The sequence below is a fragment of the Drosophila serrata genome, unplaced genomic scaffold, assembly GCF_035046125.1.
Source record: "Drosophila serrata isolate PLE 108 unplaced genomic scaffold, ASM3504612v1 contig_272, whole genome shotgun sequence".
NCBI lineage: Eukaryota > Metazoa > Arthropoda > Insecta > Diptera > Drosophilidae > Drosophila > Drosophila serrata.
Genome location: NW_028257170.1, coordinates 5759918 through 5778226, shown reverse-complemented (window position 1 = coordinate 5778226; position 18309 = coordinate 5759918). Strand labels below are relative to the sequence as shown.

General features: G+C 44.5%; 8 protein-coding genes across 11 annotated transcripts; 2 read left to right on the top strand and 6 right to left on the bottom strand.

Annotated features, from left to right (window-relative positions):
* Positions 1 to 158: 158 nt before the first annotated feature.
* LOC147643510 (aldo-keto reductase 1B-like) lies at positions 159 to 1777 on the bottom strand. The gene is made up of 3 exons (XM_086834467.1): positions 1616 to 1777; positions 1014 to 1529; positions 159 to 946 (listed from the first exon to the last, which is right to left on the bottom strand). The coding sequence occupies exons 2-3, from the start codon at positions 1434 to 1436 to the stop codon at positions 749 to 751; spliced, it is 621 nt and encodes a 206-aa protein (XP_086690593.1). The 5' UTR covers positions 1437 to 1529; positions 1616 to 1777; the 3' UTR covers positions 159 to 748.
* Positions 1778 to 1888: 111 nt separating this feature from the next.
* LOC110190808 (uncharacterized) lies at positions 1889 to 3070 on the bottom strand. The gene has a single exon (XM_020961457.2). It carries the CDS (start codon positions 2713 to 2715, stop codon positions 1933 to 1935), a length of 783 nt encoding a protein of 260 aa, XP_020817116.1. The 5' UTR covers positions 2716 to 3070; the 3' UTR covers positions 1889 to 1932.
* LOC110190807 (aldo-keto reductase 1B) lies at positions 1889 to 4221 on the bottom strand. 2 transcript variants are annotated; one of them, XM_020961455.2, is made up of 5 exons: positions 4080 to 4221; positions 3768 to 3935; positions 3527 to 3699; positions 3118 to 3460; positions 1889 to 3053 (listed from the first exon to the last, which is right to left on the bottom strand). In XM_020961455.2, exons 1-5 carry the CDS (start codon positions 4149 to 4151, stop codon positions 2874 to 2876), a joined length of 936 nt encoding a protein of 311 aa, XP_020817114.2. In that variant the 5' UTR covers positions 4152 to 4221; the 3' UTR covers positions 1889 to 2873. The 2 variants fall into 2 exon arrangements, with proteins under 2 accessions (XP_020817114.2, XP_086690592.1); XM_086834466.1 differs by having other exon boundaries at positions 3527 to 3718; positions 4080 to 4137.
* A 45-nt stretch (positions 4222 to 4266) lies between these two features.
* On the top strand, positions 4267 to 5359 carry LOC110190809 (kxDL motif-containing protein CG10681). The gene is made up of 3 exons (XM_020961458.2): positions 4267 to 4515; positions 4581 to 4757; positions 4811 to 5359. The coding sequence occupies exons 2-3, from the start codon at positions 4588 to 4590 to the stop codon at positions 5289 to 5291; spliced, it is 651 nt and encodes a 216-aa protein (XP_020817117.2). The 5' UTR covers positions 4267 to 4515; positions 4581 to 4587; the 3' UTR covers positions 5292 to 5359.
* Positions 5303 to 6751, bottom strand: LOC110190806 (EARP and GARP complex-interacting protein 1). 2 transcript variants are annotated; one of them, XM_086834464.1, is made up of 3 exons: positions 6632 to 6751; positions 6386 to 6565; positions 5303 to 6334 (listed from the first exon to the last, which is right to left on the bottom strand). In XM_086834464.1, the coding sequence occupies exons 2-3, from the start codon at positions 6557 to 6559 to the stop codon at positions 5336 to 5338; spliced, it is 1173 nt and encodes a 390-aa protein (XP_086690590.1). In that variant the 5' UTR covers positions 6560 to 6565; positions 6632 to 6751; the 3' UTR covers positions 5303 to 5335. The 2 variants fall into 2 exon arrangements, with proteins under 2 accessions (XP_086690590.1, XP_086690591.1); XM_086834465.1 differs by having other exon boundaries at positions 6643 to 6747.
* A 54-nt stretch (positions 6752 to 6805) lies between these two features.
* Positions 6806 to 8417, top strand: vih (ubiquitin conjugating enzyme vih). Of its 2 annotated transcripts, XR_015272043.1 has the most exons (3): positions 6839 to 7250; positions 7324 to 8025; positions 8085 to 8417. XR_015272043.1 is itself a non-coding variant. In XM_020961461.2 (2 exons), exons 1-2 carry the CDS (start codon positions 7144 to 7146, stop codon positions 7751 to 7753), a joined length of 537 nt encoding a protein of 178 aa, XP_020817120.1. In that variant the 5' UTR covers positions 6806 to 7143; the 3' UTR covers positions 7754 to 8417. The 2 variants fall into 2 exon arrangements, 1 of the variants encoding a protein (XP_020817120.1); XM_020961461.2 differs by having other exon boundaries at positions 6806 to 7250; positions 7324 to 8417.
* LOC110190810 (uncharacterized) lies at positions 8348 to 11656 on the bottom strand. The gene is made up of 2 exons (XM_020961459.2): positions 10342 to 11656; positions 8348 to 9082 (listed from the first exon to the last, which is right to left on the bottom strand). Exons 1-2 carry the CDS (start codon positions 10855 to 10857, stop codon positions 8426 to 8428), a joined length of 1173 nt encoding a protein of 390 aa, XP_020817118.2. The 5' UTR covers positions 10858 to 11656; the 3' UTR covers positions 8348 to 8425.
* On the bottom strand, positions 11559 to 18208 carry sti (citron rho-interacting kinase sticky). The gene is made up of 7 exons (XM_020961145.2): positions 17787 to 18208; positions 17427 to 17671; positions 17017 to 17367; positions 15563 to 16930; positions 13782 to 15284; positions 13522 to 13717; positions 11559 to 13466 (listed from the first exon to the last, which is right to left on the bottom strand). The coding sequence occupies exons 1-7, from the start codon at positions 18073 to 18075 to the stop codon at positions 11869 to 11871; spliced, it is 5550 nt and encodes a 1849-aa protein (XP_020816804.2). The 5' UTR covers positions 18076 to 18208; the 3' UTR covers positions 11559 to 11868.
* Between the last annotated feature and the right edge of the window lie 101 nt (positions 18209 to 18309).

The window sequence follows — 18309 nt, the reverse complement described above, 5'->3', positions numbered from 1 at the left end:
AACAGTAATTAGCTAACATCACCTGAATGGCCATAATACTTTCATGCTTCATTTATGCAGTTGGCGGATCTAATAGCTTCCGCATCATATTTCATATATTTGGTGAGTATCCCAAATTATAGATCCAGTGATAAGTGGGAGATCCAGAAAAACAAATATTTCGGGAATTACAATGATTTTAAATGCTATAATTCAACTTGCATTATTTTAACAAGATTATTAAAAGTACACAACATAAAGAAGAATAAGAACTTGTTAAGTTAAGAACTTTTAACTAAATGTCATAGGATATTAAGTATTTGCTTAAGTTTTTGTTTATTTTAAGAATTGAATATATTTTCCAGATCAACCTCGTGTTTTAAAATGCTTAAAATGTTAATAGTTGCCACACTCTCGTTCCTTTAGGATCATTTAGTTCAGATGACTTTAAAAAAAGTCATTAGCCATTCAGTCTTATTCCAAACATTTTCACCTTTCCCCCTTTTTATGGCCAAACGTGCCAAGGCAAAGATCGATGCTCCCATTTGCTCTTAATTGTCTAAGATATTCCAGTCTTTCCAAGGAAGGTGTGATTTTATGGCGCAAGCAAGCACAATAACCTTTGCGCAATGAATGTTTCTAGTAATAATTAGTACATATATATTTTTTATGTACATATATGTGTAACAAAATAATTTTATTCGTAATAAAGTGTACTTCTACATTGACATGTGAAAGCTGCATTTACGCTACCTGTGTTTTTTTAAGTTTAAAACTCAATGGCAAAGGGATAGTACTTGTGGTTCAGTCCCTTGATTAAATTTAATGGCACCACACGCTCCCCAGTGTGATAACCATCAAGAACGGTCATCTCCTCGGGAGTAAGCTCAAAATCGAAAATATCAAAGTTCTCGGAAATGCGTTTCGCATTCGATGACTTTGGAATGGGGATAACGCCCAGGCTAACCTGTAATATTAATATAAAAACTAAATTAAATTTAATCTCTAGAAATAGGAAAGTTGTCTAAACTTACCAAATAACGCAGTACAACCTGCGGTGTTGTTTTGCCATATTTCTGGGCAATAGCAGTGACCTCCGGGGAATAGATAAAGTCCGGCTTTTGAAGATCGGGCTTTGGCTTTCCCAAAGGCGTGTAGCCCGTCAAAGTGACATCGTTCTTCTTGCAGAAGGCTGTCAAAGCCTTCTGGTTGAGAGCTGGCGAACACTCCACTTGGTTAGTGACCGGTTTAATCTCACAATTGGCCAAAACGCGTGCCAACTGTTCACTATTAAAGTTGGACACTCCAATGCTGCGGACTAAGCCTAACTTCACTAGCTTCTCCATCGCCTTGTACGTATCCAGATAGTCCACATCGCTGAGTTGAAGTACATCGTTTTCATCCTTTGGCATAAGGTTGGTCTCATCAATGTACTTGTAACCCACTGGCATGTGCATCAGATATAGATCGATGTATTCCAGCCCGAAATTAGCCAGCTGCTTGCGGCAAATTCCTTCCACAAGGGCAGGATCATGGAACACATTCCACAGCTGGTGAAGGAAAGTTCGTATTATTGGAAATAATTTTAGATTTTGGTTTAACTATACTTTAAAAGCAAAAAATCTGTAGTCCTTACCTTAGTCACCAGGAAAATATCCTCGCGCTTGACCACTCCCTCGGCGATCTTATCCCTAATGGCCTTGCCTACTTCAGCCTCGTTTTGGTAGAAAAAAGCCGTATCAATATGACGATAACCCACATCGATGGCGTGCTTCACCGCAGCTTCGCCTTCATTGTCCTTGGACTGCAAAATATAAGTTTGTTAAAACAATGACGAAAATGTGCTTGTATTTCTTAGCTCCGACTCTGACGACTGAAATAATACAAATTACAAAGTATAGAGAAAAAATTTAATTTATACAAGGATTATTTATTGTACATCAAGTTCAAGCTCTATTTATCACAAGGATCTGGGTCTTTGAATTCCGCTCTTATAGACTCCAACATGATGTACATGTAGTCTTCGCTGTACTCCACCTCGATGTCGCGTACCAAGTCCGCTTCGCGCTGCAGCTGCCACTGGGAAAGGACTTCCCGATTCAATTCTGTGGCTTGCTCCAGCAGCCCATCGATCAGCTCATCTGTCTTTTGGTAGTTGTCCAGGAGTTCCTTGGCGTGCTCCAAAGCAACACAGATATCATTAGCCTTCGGACAGCGTGGCGAGGGAGGCGGCGGTGGTGGCGGCAACGGCAAACGAGCGGTCTGGGACTGGGTACTACGTGGCGTCTGTAGTTTAATTTCCGACTTCTGTAGCCTGCGCCATAAGCGGCTCCGAGTGCTGACGAGCTTAGGCTTTGAGACTTGCGTCTTGACGGATGATGGCTTGGTCCCGTAATCAAGAACGACGTCTGAGGATTTGTCGAAAAGATATGTCACGTTCTCCACACTGCTCATTTTCAGGCGTCGTGCACGATCCACCACATTGGCAAGGGCGCATCCCAAGAAATCGCGCTTGGTACTCGGTTGCTCTATCTCCTCTTCAGGTTTTGGAAGTTCCAATGGATTCGTACTCATCATTACCAGGTATCGCGCAAACTTGTAGCATAAAATATAACTAAGTAAAAGGGATCTAATTGTGAACGAAGCCAAAGGTGTGTGTCGATTTCGATATGGTATAGTTTTTATGTCAAGGTCGGGCACCGAGTGTCCAGTTTGGAGCCCGACAACAAAATCCATGACAGCTTCACAGAATGTACAATCAAAGATGTGGATTTTATCTGGAACAACTCTTAGGGTGCTGTCTTTTCATCTTCATACTTTCATTCACTTAAATTATCTTATTTGTATGTTATTTTATGGACAAGTTTTAAATTTAAGGAGTATATAAGCCCGCTCTAATAAGGATAATACTGATGGTTTTTGGCCTTTTCAAACTTCCAGATTCTATGGCCTCGATTAAAAGACTCAAAGTGCAGCAACTCCTCGGGTGTAAGATTGAAATCAAAGACATCTAGATTCTCCATAAGGTGACCCTTTTGTGCTGCCTTGGGAATGGGTACCGTGCCAAGATCAATCTGCGAAACATTGGTAATTAATTCGCTTTGCTCTTCTACCCTTCAAACTCTGGGGCCTTCTCACCAAGTATCTAAGGACCACCTGGGCAGGTGTCTTCTGGTACTTCTTAGCCATAGCCAGAACTTCTTTATCCTTATAGTACTCAGGCAAGGGTCTGCCGGTGGTGGGACGACCCAATGGCGAGTAGGCAACCACAGTGATGTTGTGCATCCTACAGAGCTCGATCAATGGGATTTGCACCAGTTCCGGGTGACATTCGATTTGAAGAGCAGCGGGTTTGATGCGACAGCTCTGCAGCAATCTCTGCAACTGATGAGCATTGAAGTTGGACAGTCCCAGGCTGCGTACGATTCCCAAGTCCACCAGTTCCTCCATGCTTTTATAAGTGTCCACGTAGTCCACGTTGCTGGGAATTCAGCAAAGATCAGTTTCTGTCTGGTTGTGGGAGTAGCAGTTGGGGTCGTCGACTCACTTGGTCCACAGCTCTCCAGTCTCCAGATGAGGCATTATATCCTCATCTGAGATATAATGGACACCCACTGGCGAGTGCATCAGGTAAAGATCTATGTAATCAACGTCCAGTTGCTTCAGCTGCAACTCACAGGCATATTGCACCCTCTTCGGTTCGTGATAGATGTCCCAGAGCTACGAGGATATCGATGACCTATTTATATACCCAATAAGCACTGATTCTAGGACGTCCTACGACTCACCTTTGTGACCAGAAACACCTGTTCTCGGACTACTTTTCTCGCCCCCACAAATTCACTCAATACCTTGCCCACTAGTCCCTCATTCCGGTATAGAAAGGCGGTGTCTATGTGACGATAACCCAGTTCTAGGGCGTGGCGCACTGCATCCACACAACGAGATTTCTTTAGCTACAGATAACGTACACAACATACACTTGATTGCGACCCGGCGAATTTCACAATTGTTTAACGTCACGAAGGAATGGAAGGTTCCATCAACATTTTCTACCTTCCCTTTGACTGATTAGCTTTTATCTAGATTATGGCACTTACATTGTAGGTCCCGAGGCCCAGAATTGGCATTTCATAGCCATTGTTTAACTTGACAGTCGGAGCAAGCTTCATGTTTCTTTAATGCAAAAATAAACTTGATTAACTTAACTAGTGTTGTTGAAAATCAAAAAATAAACAATATATCGATATTTTCCTCAAAATGATATATTTATATCGTGATATTTTGTTTGGCCACTATACCACTCTTATAATTTTGCGTTCTCTAACACTACTTTAAAACTTGTACCTAGAACAGCTGTTGAAAAATACATTTTCTAAGCTTAAAATATACAAACAAAAATTTCTTTCTGAAGAATAATGTTTTGGTAATACAAATACACGGTATTACTAGTTAGAAACATAAATAATATTAAGCACAAGAGATCTCTAAAAGTTAATAAATACACTTTCCACAAAGTAAAAGCCAACAAAGAAAGTAAGTAAACAAATTAAAATCTGTAAACAATGTAAACCCACTTTATTGAAATCAAATTTAACCAGGCTAATAATGAGTCAGATGAGTCACATTGCGGATGTGCATCAATCCCAGGACGCCACGCCGGATATGGAATCCTTTACGGGTTTTGGAAATTCAGCAGCAGAAGCCTTTATTCAAAGCCTGGCTGGAATGGTGAATCAGGGCGATGTGGAGACCATGATAAGAGCACAAAAGCAAATGTAAGCTAGGCAAGACGCTACCCAGATTCAATTATGCTTAATTTGTTACCCAGGTTGCAGCGCTTCGAGAAAACCAACGAGATGCTGCTAAACTGCAATGCCCTGTCCCAGAGTCGCCTGAAAAGTGCCAGCGAGGACTTCAAGCGACATGTCAAATGCCTCAACGATATGAAAAAAGATCTCGACTACATATTCCGAAAGATACGGGTCATCAAGCAGAAGCTACAGCAGCAGTTCCCCGCCATCTACGCCGAGGTGCAGCCGCAGCGCAGCAGTTTGGCTGAGGAAGCCGAAGATGATACGGAAGCCCAGGCCAAAAGAGCAGCAACGGCAGCAGTAGCGCCTCCTGATGTTCCAGCAGCGACGGCGGTGGCCAAGAAGACAACGCCGGCCACCATTGAGTACGTGCAAATGGAGGAGGCCGTGGACAATGGCACTGTGGAGATAGAAAACGAGCTGATCAAGCGAGTGTGCTCCGTTGAGACGGCCAATCCCAACGACTCCTCCGACTGCACATCCGAGGATACAGGCTAAACACTTGCATATTATTCTATTTAATTAGTTTTACGTTTAATTGCTTAAAATATAATCTGGTACTTGTACTGCTTGGGTACCTTGGAGATTATGACGCGGCCGTCGTAGCTGAGCGAAGCAAAGATCCAGGGATCCACGTTGCTCCACTCCGCGCAGTATACAGAGTCCTCGTGCTGGTCAAAGGTCTGCAGGAGTCCGTCCGGCAACAGTTTGTGGCGCTGGTCTTCAGTTTCTGCACCACCGCCGCTACTGCCGAAATTTGTGTCATCCAGCCCGGCCTGGACTTGGGTCTCGGAGCTGACGGAACCGGCGCAGGTGAGCAGCACTTTACAGTCACTGGAGCTGGAGAGGAGCAGCTGGTCGTGGAATGTGTTGAAGCGCACGGACCAAACCCAGTGGGAGTGATCGCTGCGCTCAAATACTGGCGCTTTGGGCATTCGGCAGTCCCAGATCCGCAGATAGCCATCATCGCCGCCAGTGACTAGGTGGCACTGCTTATTGGGATTGCAGTCTAGGTCGCGCACCATCTGGCCGTGGGCGTCGCTGATGTTCCAGGCACAGTGCTGCGTGTCTCGTACATCGTAGGCACTTAAGTTGCCGTCGTGTAGTGTGAGGAACTGGTGCCCCTGGTGGTGATGCGACCATTTGCCGGTGGTGAAGTGCGACGTGTGCTTAGCACTCGCCGATCCTGAGGTTGGCACTTCGGCAACCACGCGGGTTTCAGACTCTGCGCGCTGCATCACCGCCACCTTGTTGTCCACGACGCAGGCCAAGGTTTGCTCCTGACTAGGATGGAATTCTATGGTCTTCACCCGTTCGCCAAGGCTCTCGGTGTTCAGCAGCTCCACTTGCGCCCAGGGTATGTACTCTGACTTCATTTGCTCCGCATCCGAAGCGGCGTTTAGGTCCTCCGGCAAAGTTAGCAGAGCAGATTGGGCAAGAACCTGGGCTCCTTTCTGAACATTGTAGACAGATGCCAGCAGGCGGGAGTTGTGGGGGCAACTGTTTAGCTTCCACACTTCCCCCAAGGCGTGCTCAAATACCTAGAACATGCGAATTTTTGCAAATTTTCCACGTAATTCCCCGCTTTTTACCTTCGATTGCACGGTTGTTCCCTGTTCCTCCTCGTACTGAATTAGGTGCACCTGATTCGTTGGCTTCAGGGAATTGGTGGCTATAAAGAAGCAAACGTCGTTGCTTTCACCGTACTGGGGAGTCAAGGCACGGGCCTGTAGTTCTAGCCCATAAATTAGGTTGTTTTCGTCCATTTCGTCCTGGAAATCACCAGATTAAAAATCGCATTTTGGTAGTGTTGGAAAATGTTGGTGGGTACTACTAACGTAGTTTGTACCTAAACAGTGTAGTTAAACAGCTATTCGATAACCACTGGATAAATTAAATTGACTGATTTTTGTATTTATTCGTCCAATATTTAATTATTATTACCATAACAGGGTTAAATTTGTCCTATAGTTCCTTTCCTTATTTGGCGCTCATTCAGGCACGCCAACTATATTCGATATCAGACAATCGAGTCTTAAAAATTCAAGTCGCACAGTTGGCCATCGGGAGAAAATCATTCGATAAATGTCTCTCGTTCCCTTCCATTTTGTTTTCACACAAAAGTGAAAAAAAAATAGCTGTAAAAGCAACAGACGCGTATTCCGAAACGAAATTATTCAACCAAATTTCTCTATACAAATATAGTCAGTGAAGAAAATCGCATTGCGTCTGCCCTGAGGCACGGCACTAGGCAAAATTCGCACACACAAGCACACACCCAGTAAATTGCAGAGCGTCGCGTCGCATCGCCCGCATCCACTATCCAACATTCGAGTCCCGTAAAGCAGAAATGGCCCAGAACATAAGCCCCGAACAGAGCGGCGGAGCTGGGGCCGGGGGCACCAAACACAGCGACGACTCGCTGCCCGTAAAAGACAACCACGCCGTGAGTAAAAGGTAAGCGTGGGGCGCCCGAAGCGGGAATCGAACGCCAGGCACACACAGCTAATCCCCGTTATTACTGCCGCAGACTGCACAAGGAACTGATGAATCTGATGATGGCCAATGAGAAGGGCATCTCAGCCTTCCCCGACGGCGAGAACATATTCAAGTGGGTCGGCACCATCGCTGGCCCATTGAATACCGTATACGCTGGGCAGACGTACCGGTTATCGCTGGACTTTCCCAACTCGTACCCGTACGCGGCACCCGTGGTCAAGTTCCTGACATCCTGCTTTCACCCGAACGTCGATCTGCAGGGCGCCATCTGTCTGGACATACTGAAGGACAAGTGGTCGGCGCTGTACGATGTGCGCACCATTTTGCTGTCCATCCAATCGCTGCTGGGCGAGCCGAACAACGAGAGTCCACTGAATGCGCAGGCCGCGATGATGTGGAACGATCAAAAGGAGTACAAAAAATATTTAGATGGGTTCTATGAGAAACACAAGGACACCTAGGTGTACGGTGGCCCACTAAGCGCGATCCTATGCTCATATTGCGGCGTATTTATTTACATATAGTGCAAGCAAACTTCACTCATCCGAACCGAACAGATCCGCAACTCCTTCCACTCTCCCACAACTCATTATCCATTCTCAACATGCATCGCTTATGCTGATTTTGGCGACCGTGCATATTCCTATGTAATTGTCGGATATTCTGGTTTTATTCTAATTTTTTCCCCCAGCAACAAATTAATGATATATATATATGATCTATGAATGTATTGGTAATATGTAATTTTAAAAACTGTCGTGTTCTCTAAGCTTAAGCATATATAACTTTTAGTTAATTGTTTTTTATACATGATTTTGAAGCTGAAGGGCGGTGCAAGCCTTGCCTTTCGTACTGATGATGATGATGATTTAGAAGCGACTGTGCTGCGCCCCGGCCATTATGTGAATGTTAGCTAATTTTAGAGAGTGTGTAGCCTCACCGAATCACCAATCAATCAATCAATCAATTAACCACTCAGTCATGTACTAGTGTCGCCATCCATCCATTCATTCGTTCGGCAGTTTTCCCCAACAAATTCCAAGTAATTCGAATCATTTGTAACAGTTGAGTTAGCTTGATGTTATTGAAAAATCACTTACATAAATAAAAGAAATTATTAAACTACATTTGGTCTACTCCTTGGCTCTACACGAGTGTTTGCTGTGGTCTGATCTCTCCCGGAAGATGCGCCCGCACTTCCTGCAGCGAATTACATCTTTATTCCCATGTCTTCGCTTCAGGTGATCCATCATATTATCCTTGGTGTGGAACCTTCGGTCACAGTGCTCGCAGGAATATTTCCGCTTGCCATGTGTCGCCTTGTGGCGGGTTAGGTGAGCCTTTCGCCCAAAGAACTTTCCGCACTCTTCGCAAATATACCGACAATCATCGGTTGAGAAGGGCTCTGTCTCATGCTGCCGCTTTACATGATATTTGAGACTCCGCGCCGCTGTGTACACTTTGCTGCAGCTGGGACAAGGATAGGTAACCCGCTCACCGCCATTAAAATGCATTTCCCGCAGGTGTGTTTCTAGTAAATTGGCCCTCGCATAGCTCTTGCCGCAATGGACGCAGGTATAGGATTCCACACCCTCGTGCTGTTTCTTCACATGGGCCTCCAGCAGGGACGATTTGTAGAAGCCGCGTTGACAGATGCTACAGTCAAGGGTGTGTCTCACACGCCGCTTTCGCTGACCTATCGTCCTATTGTATTGGGCCAAAGGGCGAGACACCTTTTCCTTGCTGATATCCTGCTTGCTACCTTCATCCTCGATTATGTACACTTTCTCCTGTTAATGTAAGGAAATGTTGTGATAATTAAAGAAATTTGAAGAACATTTTGGAACTAGGTTTAAATACTGTAGAGCCTAAGGATGTGGAGCGACTATGCTTTTATAATGGTTTAAAAAATGTGATTAAAAGTTGGGAGGATGTTAGTTATAAAGAAAATTTTAAACATTCCTAAAAAACTTGCATACTTATAAAGACATATTTTGAGATATTTAATCATTTTCTTACATATTTAAATGGTTTATAAAAATAATCTTATTATTATTTAAAAAACCAATTTTTGTAACATACTTTTGACCTCATTTTTTGGAAGACGTCGTATAATTATTTTATATTTAATTAGTTTGAAAGTAGAACAAATTCATATAGGTATATAAATATATTTTAAATCAAACACCTCAACTCTGCGTTTAAAAATAAATTTAGGATCCTCGTAAACCTGTTTATTTAATTATATATACTTCTACTCTTGTGGTATCAGTTACTATTTCTCTGTTCTCTTCTCGCTTATGCAAGATAAGGAATAGTCGAAGTAAAAACTCTTAATAGTTCAGGGTTAGTGATCTGTGGCAATATAGGTATATAATTATCTTATTTAGATAAAGCCACACTTGTGGTTGCCAACCTTATAAGTGCAGACAGCTCTAGGAAGTACTGAGGTTTGGAATTAGATAATAATGATTATAACAATTATTACAATTTTAAATTCTTAGGACTTCGCAGAGTTCTCAAAATTTATAATATATCTTAAGATCCTCAGAAATGAGAAATAATAGTTAGCATTATATGTATATCTAAGCACTTTTGAACTGAGTATGATTTTTTATTTTCCTAAAAAATACTCAGTTATCATGAATTTATATGGTTATGTTACAAAATTTTTTTGATATATACTCCACCTGTCTATATATTACTGGATATCTTTTGAAATTGATTAAAAATACACTTTTAATTTAAGATCGAAATGTAAATATATACATACATCTACAGCGCGGTAAAAATATTGTATATGCTTTTAAATAAAGAAACTAAATAAATAAAAGTCTTATTCGAGACGTGCCTTCTTTTCCTCGACACGCTATCGCCGCAAACAAAAATAGTTGTATACAAACAAATACTCAGAAATGTTTATGTTTATGGCCGCCCCGCCGCGTAGGAGGAAGTATTGTCTTTTTTACCCTGCTGCTGCTAGGCAACAAATTCGAGCACCGATATTGTGATTAGATTAAAGTGGAGACACATGGGCGCACACACTCACAATCTCCTCAATTGATTCCATGCTTGGGGCCTCGGCTTTCTCCTCCTGATAAGTGGACTTCTCACTTTCCGAAGGGGTATCCGGTAAATCCGGCGGCATGGCAGCAGCGGCTGCATCCTCCTGCGCCTTGAGGCAGTACAAGTCAATGTCCAGGAGCAGCTTCTCAAAGTTGCGCGAGGACTCTTCGCACATGCGTTGAAATGCGTAAAACTTTTGCACCAACTGATAGCAGCACTCGCAGATGCTCTTCAGGACCACCAGTTGGGCCAGCAAGTCGTCCTCATCCTTTCCCGGATCGCCGCCAGTACAGCCAAAATATTTCCTCGCCAAGTCCTGTTCGCTGTCCAGGTTGTAGGCGGTATCCTGGGGACCCAGAAGCACTAGACATGCCCGGCATATCAGCGTTGTCCTGGACGCATTCTGTTCCGAAGTCGTGGAGTCTGCGACCATACTGCGCGCGCAAAGGTTCAGATTCGTTTGAAACATCTCGCTGGACAAGGGTGCCACCGCCTTCATGAAACAAATTGAAATCAATTATCACAATTTACGGTTGCGACGGTGCTGCTGCAGTTCCGCGTCCACCGACCCGCTTTTGTCGCGGTAGTGGAGAGCGGACAAACAGACACCACACGAGCCATCTCTCTGGGGGCTTTCGCATTGCGGGACATTAAAAGCTACCGTTGCTGCTGCTGCCGAAAAGCTACCCTGGGATCACCCCCAAAAAGCTTGGCGCCCAGAGATACCATTAAATTAAATTTCGAAAAGCTATCGCTCCTGCTAGAGGCCTTTATAATTCGTAATGGGAATTTAGCTGTAATAAATATCAAAATATTAAGACATTTTAACCTGTTAAGTAATTATTTATACATACCTTTCAGGTGAAGTTTGTTGTGCATTCCAGATTTATACTTTTGCAGGGTATTTTAAATTTAGTGATAAGCTTAAAACGCTGTGAAGGAGTCATTGTCGACCCTATAAACATGTACTAAAGGAAGTAGCAGAAAAAAGCTATCCGAATTGAAATTAATACATTTTTGGCTTAGTTATGATTGATATTTGAATTTTTAATTTAATAAATAAAATAAAGCCCAGCCCTTTAAGAAATCATTACAGTAATCATTCTGTAAAAAATCTAAGGAACACTTCTTGTATTCTTTCAAAATTCCATTCAATAAACCCACAAATTCACTTAATCTTCAATTTAAAACTAAATTCACTCCATTCAAAAGCCGAGCATAATTTTATTTGTGTTTTTTACAGCACAAAGGTTATAAAAAAGAATTAAATGTATGTCTTTTAAATAAAATTAAATCAAATGGTATCAAATTAGTGAAAACTTGATTACGAGAAGTTCGATTTTGTAATTCATTTAAATTAAAATGGTTTCAAAGTGGTCAATTTCTGAGATTTTCTTTAAAAGTTAAGAATAATTAGTATATATATAAAGTATTTTAAATATAATTACTTTTGAGAGACTTTAATACCTCTTACTTTTCAAATTCTTGAATTTCCCGCCTATATTTATATCTATACACTATCACCTGTCATCGTGGAGCCTGTAGTCACAGTTGTGGCTATCGATGATATGGTTTCCAGGGAAACATTCAGCTTCTTCTTGAATGCCTGGACAGTGTCCAAGTGATAGATCTTCTGTGTGCCATTGCAGGGCCTCTTGTCAATCGAAAGTGTATACAAATTTACATCGCCACTGATCGCCAGCAGAGTGGACATATAGTGGGGCAAGTAGACGCGCTGCAAATCTGGCGACTCAGATGCCTCCGAGCTATTATCTCCTCCGTTGGCCAACTCCTTGCTAAAGGATCGATGCAAACGGATAATCTGAACACTCTGGTAGTGGGAAACGAATAAGAAGGGCTCGCGGTAGACAAAGCCAGTGGGAGCATACATCCAATTTAAATCGTACGGCCTGGATCGGCAGCCAAACTCATCCACAAAGACGCCACTCTCCGCAAAGCAAAGCAGATATTCCTGTCGAGAAATCCGTACGGCAGTCAGCGGCTGCCATTTCGCGGTATTTTGCATTGACTTTTCGGCCAGATCTACAAACTCTTCGGCCCCATAATTGTCCAAATCGATCTCGTAGAATTTATCCGAGGTGACAATGGCCGAGTGACGCGTAAAGAATATTGAAGTGACGGGAGTGGCAGTGTCCAAGGCTCTAACGGGCTTAAACATATGTACCTTGAGGTCGTATTTCAAGATGACAATCCTGGTGGAAGTCGCAGCAATGGCCACTGAATCCAAGGCGTTCTCCGCCTCGTCCGAAATCAGCACCAGCTTCCACTTCTCCGAGGCTGTGCGATTCGCAAAGGGCAACTCAATGGCGGAGGTCTCCAGAACGGGCTTGTGACATGCACTGGAACTGTGGCAACGGGACTCCAACTGCCTGAAGTCGCATTGATACAGCTTCTCACCGACCGTTTCCACCATAATAGCCTTGGCCAGGCGCAAGCAGATGGACATGCAGCTCACAGACTCGATACCCTTGATGTGGACCAGTCGCTGCGAGTCCAAGTGATATGCATACAAGCCCGTATTGCAGCCCAAAAGAAGAATCTGCTGCTCGGCCACCTCAAACGCGCAGTTTACCTCGATATCCTTTCTGGCTGCTTGATCACCATCCTCCGGACCGTCACAGCTATAGACCAAAGTTCCGATATATTCGCTGTTCTCCACGCTGTCAAGGGTAATGCAAGATCCAGACGGGATACTGTTCAGATCCTCATCGGCTGGCGGAGCCGTTGGCTGCTTAGTTCCACAATTTCCCTGAACATTGGCCCTGCACTTGCGGTGTGTCACATCCTTACACTCCTTGCATTTCCAGTAGGGTGATCCCGAAAGGATGGCTTGGCCACAGACCACACAGTCTGAGGCTCCTTCCTTGGACTCCTGCAGAGCCAGTTCGAAACGGTGATGCGCCTGCTCCACACTGCCTGACTTTTCGGTAGTCTTTAGTTCCACATGGCTTGCAGTACGTTTTAGGGACTCCACCTCCTTTTGAGGGGAACGCGGCAGGACAGCAATGCTTACTGGCCGCTGCTTTGGGGCATCTGAGTCACCATTAACAGACGCGGTCTTTCGCGGTGAGCGCAGGGTTGCTGTGCCTGAAATATAGATATAAAAAAGTGCTCTTTGCCTTGATTTTTGGCTGGCACTCACCATTCAACTGCGCTATTTGCTCCTTTAACATGCTTGATAATTTTTTTTCGCGCTTCAGTTCCTCCTTTAGTGCTCGATAGAGAATAGAAGACTCCACATCGTTGGGCGTGACGTTCTCCTTATTGGTGTGGCTGGAACCAAAGAGCTTGTCGGCCAGGGTTTTCTTCTTCTTTGCCGATAGATCCTCTACCTTGAGCTGACAGAATAAAAACAATGTAAAATTTAGATATATAAACTTAAGTATTTTTCAATATGATTACCTGTAAGTAATCGATCAGCTTTTTGTGCTGGGCCAATGTGGCATTGGATTTTATGTCCCTCTGCACATAGAACTGCTCCTTTTCGGCCAGAGTGTCCTGCAGGGAATCAATCTCAGCGTGTAGGTCTGCCTGGGCGGTTTCGAGATCCCTTACTGCTGACTGAAGGTTGCTCACCTCCTCCTTCTTGTGGAAGAGTTCGCTCAGAATGCGAGCATTCTCCTCCTTCAGGTTAAGCATTTCCCGAACAGAGTCAGCGGTCTGGACTTGGTAATTGGCATTCTCACCATCCAGAAGATCTGCACGTTCTTGGGTAGCGAACAGAGCGTTTGTCTGCTCCACCAACTGATCCTGCTGCGATACTAACTTCTTTTGTTGATCCTTGAGGTTGAGTCTGGTTTCCTCGAGCTCTGATGCCAAGACTTGTGCCCGTTGTTCGGCCAGACGCTTCTCGGATTCGAGGGCAACCATTTGCTTTCGGAGTTCAGTAAGTTGATCGTTCCGCTCCCTCAACTTTCCATAAACGGCATCCAGTTGGGACTTTTGGGACTTGTTCCTATCCTGTTCGGATTTCAGCATCGTTTCCACCTCTGTTAATTGGTTATCGGTGATACTGCAAGCGTACTTCAGCCTCTGGAAGTTCTCCGTCAGCTGTTTGAGCTCCTTTTTCAACGAAAGGCTGGAATCGGAGGCTGCCTGACACCTGTCACGCTCCTCTTGCAGCTCCCTTAGGGTGTTCTTGTGCTCCAATGTGAGGCTATCGAAACGGGATTGGACTTGCTTCAGTTTCTGACGCACATCACTCTCCTGCTGCTGAAGTTTGTGCACATTGGCCAAATGCTCGATTATCTCTGACTTGCACTTCATGCGCTCTTGTTCGGCCTTCTCCCACTGGCGATGCTCCTTCAGCACATCCCTCTTGGCGGCGGCCAGCTCCTGCTTTAGCTCCTCGATCCGAGCCTCACGCTGGCGCGTTTCCTCTTGCGACGATTTGAGCAACCGCTGGGATTCCTCATTAGCATTTTGAGCCTTCTTAATTCGATCTTCTGTTAGTTCCATGCGTCGGGCTAGCAGCTTCTTTTCCGAGAGCGCTTCTTCCAGCTGCTTCTCCACCTTCCAGAGCGACAGATTAGCCGTGCGCGCCGCCTGACGCTCCACAATCATCTGCTCCCGCACAGCGGCTAACTTATCCTCCAGCTTCTCGTTCTGACGTTCAAGCATATCGCCAACTGTCTCAGTTCCGGGTTTACGCGCCGAGTGTGACTTGGTAGGCGAGAGACTCTGCTCGTTAAAACGTTCCAGCATCTGCTCTAACTTGGTGACCAGCGCTTGCAGTTGATCAGCACGTCCCTTCTGGTGAATCTCGCTCTCCTTGGCTGCCTCCAAGTCGGCACGAAGCTGATCTTCGACGACGTTTAGATCGGTCAGAGAGCCAGGTGCCGTTTCGTATGGGGAGGCATGGGAAGCTAGCGAGGATTCAGCTAGTTGGCAGCGACACTCGACGAGCTATGTTTTATAGGAGGTTAAGAAAGGGAATTTAAAAATTGGATTAAATGGATTTGATAGGTTGAAAAACAATTCAATTATCTGTATTTCTACATAAGTTTGAGTGAGTAAATTGACTAAAACTCTATTTAAATTTAATAGATGACATTAAGTGATTTGATTGACTTTTAAGTAAATATAAATAGTTTAACACCGATTTAATATCGATAAACTAGACAAAAACATGGCATACTTGCTCAAGACATCAAAAATAAGAACGTTAAAGGGTAAAAACAAACCTGAAGTTCCCGCTCAAGTCGCTGGCACTCTGCTTTCACCTCTTGCATATCGTTTTCCTTTAACTTCAGCTTCGTCTCCAGCTTAACCTTCTCTGAATTCAACTCATTATTGGAGGCAATTTCTTGGTTAAGACGACGCAGTATCTGTTCGATATTTCGCTCTGTGGCATCCTTTGCTTCTTGGGTTGACTTGCTTGAGCTGATTGACTCGTCCCGTTCGGTTCGAATCTCCTTCATCTCCATGGTGAGGCGCCGATGTGTGTCCTGCGAGTCGCGTACCTTTTTGCGCAGATCTGAAAGCTTTTTCTCATACGATTCGGCCATTTGGCGCCTCTGTTCCTCATTGTTGGCCTCGGACTTAAGATGCTGATCCTTGAGCTGCTGTACCATATCCTTGTAGTTCTCCAACTTGAGGGTAATATGTCGGCACTCATCGTTCTTGGCAATGAACTCCAGCTCCCGGGCATCCATCTTCTGCAGCGTGGCGGCTAGCTCTTGTTTTTTGTCGGCCAATTGCTTTTCGTATCGCTGTTCCGATGCAATCTTGGCTTCTTCATACTTCTGTCGATTTAGTCGTAAAAGATCTGTGATGGTAGCTTCCTTTTTCGACCACATTTCCTCATCTATTTTCGCGGAGCTCTGAAGCGTCTTGATCTGCGTCTTGCAGTTGGCCAACTCCATGGTCTTTTCCTTAATAATATGCTGCAACTTCTTGATTTCCATTTTAGCATCGTTCACGACCTGTGATTTATTGTCTGTCTTTTTGAGGGATTGTTGAGCTCTCATTAGATCCTGCTTTAGCATAGAAATCTCATTCTCCCTGGTCTTTAGTTTCTGCAAAAGCTCCTTTAGCTTCTCCTGCAACTTTTCATCATTGGCAACTGTCAGGGCGGTCTTTTCCATGTGTACAAAGCTGTAGCCGATGAATGGCAAATCCTTGCCACTAAAGTCATTGGATTTCATGTTGGTTGACAGCGATCTTTTGGCTACTCCTTGGTCCCGACGTGACTTGTGCCGCGTACCATCTTCAAAGTTGGAAGTGTCGTCGTCCGACTTAATAGTTGGAATAATCGGCGGTACCTGCGACCGTATGGAGCCCCACTGTATGTCATCGAAAAAGGGATGCTTCTTGATGCGCTCGTAGGACAGACGCTTCGAGGGATTCGTGATCAAGGACTCAATAAGATTTCTGTAGTTATGCGACACCTTCAAGTCGCTGGGAAAGTTGATCAGCTCCTTCAGGTGACTCTCCTCGCAATGGGAGAGGATTTTGGAGTACGTCTCGTGGACGTTATCCTCGTGGAAAGGTGTAGTCTCACAGATTAGCTCGTAACCAATGATGCCCATGGACCAGTAATCACAGCTGACCTATGAACGGATCGTATATGGCTTTAGTTATGGAGTTGGAAGCACCTTGGCATTATCTCACTCTGCGATCGTACAGTTCTACTCACATCGTGCATCGACTTGGACAGTTTGTAGGTCGAGATGGTCTGCAGCAGCTCGGGAGCAATATAATCGGGTGTTCCCACGGGCGAGAGGCTTAGCACATTTCCATCTCGATCTAGGGCAGCAGCATTGCCGAAATCGGCCAATTTGATGTGCCCAAATCGATCAATCAGTATATTCTCCGGCTTAATATCCCGATGCACATAACCCATCTCGTGGAGCGTGTGCAGCGCAACAGTAAGTTCGGCCAGGTAAAACCGAGCCAAGTCCTCGTCGAAAGGGCCATGTCGAGACATCAAACTGAGCAGATCCCCACCAGGCATATACTCCATCACCAAATACAGGTTATCGTTGTCCTAATAGTAAATCCTTTGATAATTAACGACACTAAAAGATAAGTTAAGGCAAAACTTACCTGGAAAGCATACTGCAGATTAATCAGCCACTCGGAATGGCGAATGGACATGATGTCCCGCTCCTCCTTGACCTGAGACGTGGTCACCACCGACTTTTTGATCTTTTTCATGGCGTAAATATCATTGGTTTGCCGCTCAACTACCAGATGAACGTTTCCAAAGTAGCCCTGACCAATAAGCCCCTTGATGAGGAAGTCATCTGCATTTACTCGGAGTTTGCGGGTCTCCTCCACGATGGGACGAACTGTAGATGCCAAGAAATCATCATAAATGGTTAGGATTGATGCGTAGTATGATAACCTCCAGTTAAAATATTAAACCCCATTTTTGAAAGACCAAAAAATTATGAAGTGACTCACATTTGTTGACAAACTCGGCGATGTTTCGATCGCGTTTCTTCAGCGCGTCCTTGTCGCATTCATTGTATAGAAGACAGAAGGCATCCAAAAGGCCCTCCCGGCAGATGGCTTCTGCCACAGCGGCACTGGTGGTGCTTACAGGGACGACGCTTCTCCTGACGGATGAAAGGGAGGCAGCCGATCCGCTGGCATTTCCCGCGGGTTTTGCACAGACGCCAACCCCTTTGCCCAGAATCAGGTTGTTCAGCCGTGCCGTGCGCACGCTTATCGGATCCAGTTGAGGTGGCATATTGTTACTGCTATATTTTATACACTTTAAAACAATTAATTGAGCGAAAAAGCCATAAAATGCCAGCGCATTGTCAGTTGGTGATTTGCTTTGAATAGGAGAAAAAAGAAGCGCCGAGTGAAGCTAGAGATGGCAAAACATCGATACCTGCTCACTAATACCGATTGACTTTTTAGTATCGCAAAAAAATAACTAGCGGTGGGCGGTTTACAGGTATCGGTCTATGGTACTTTA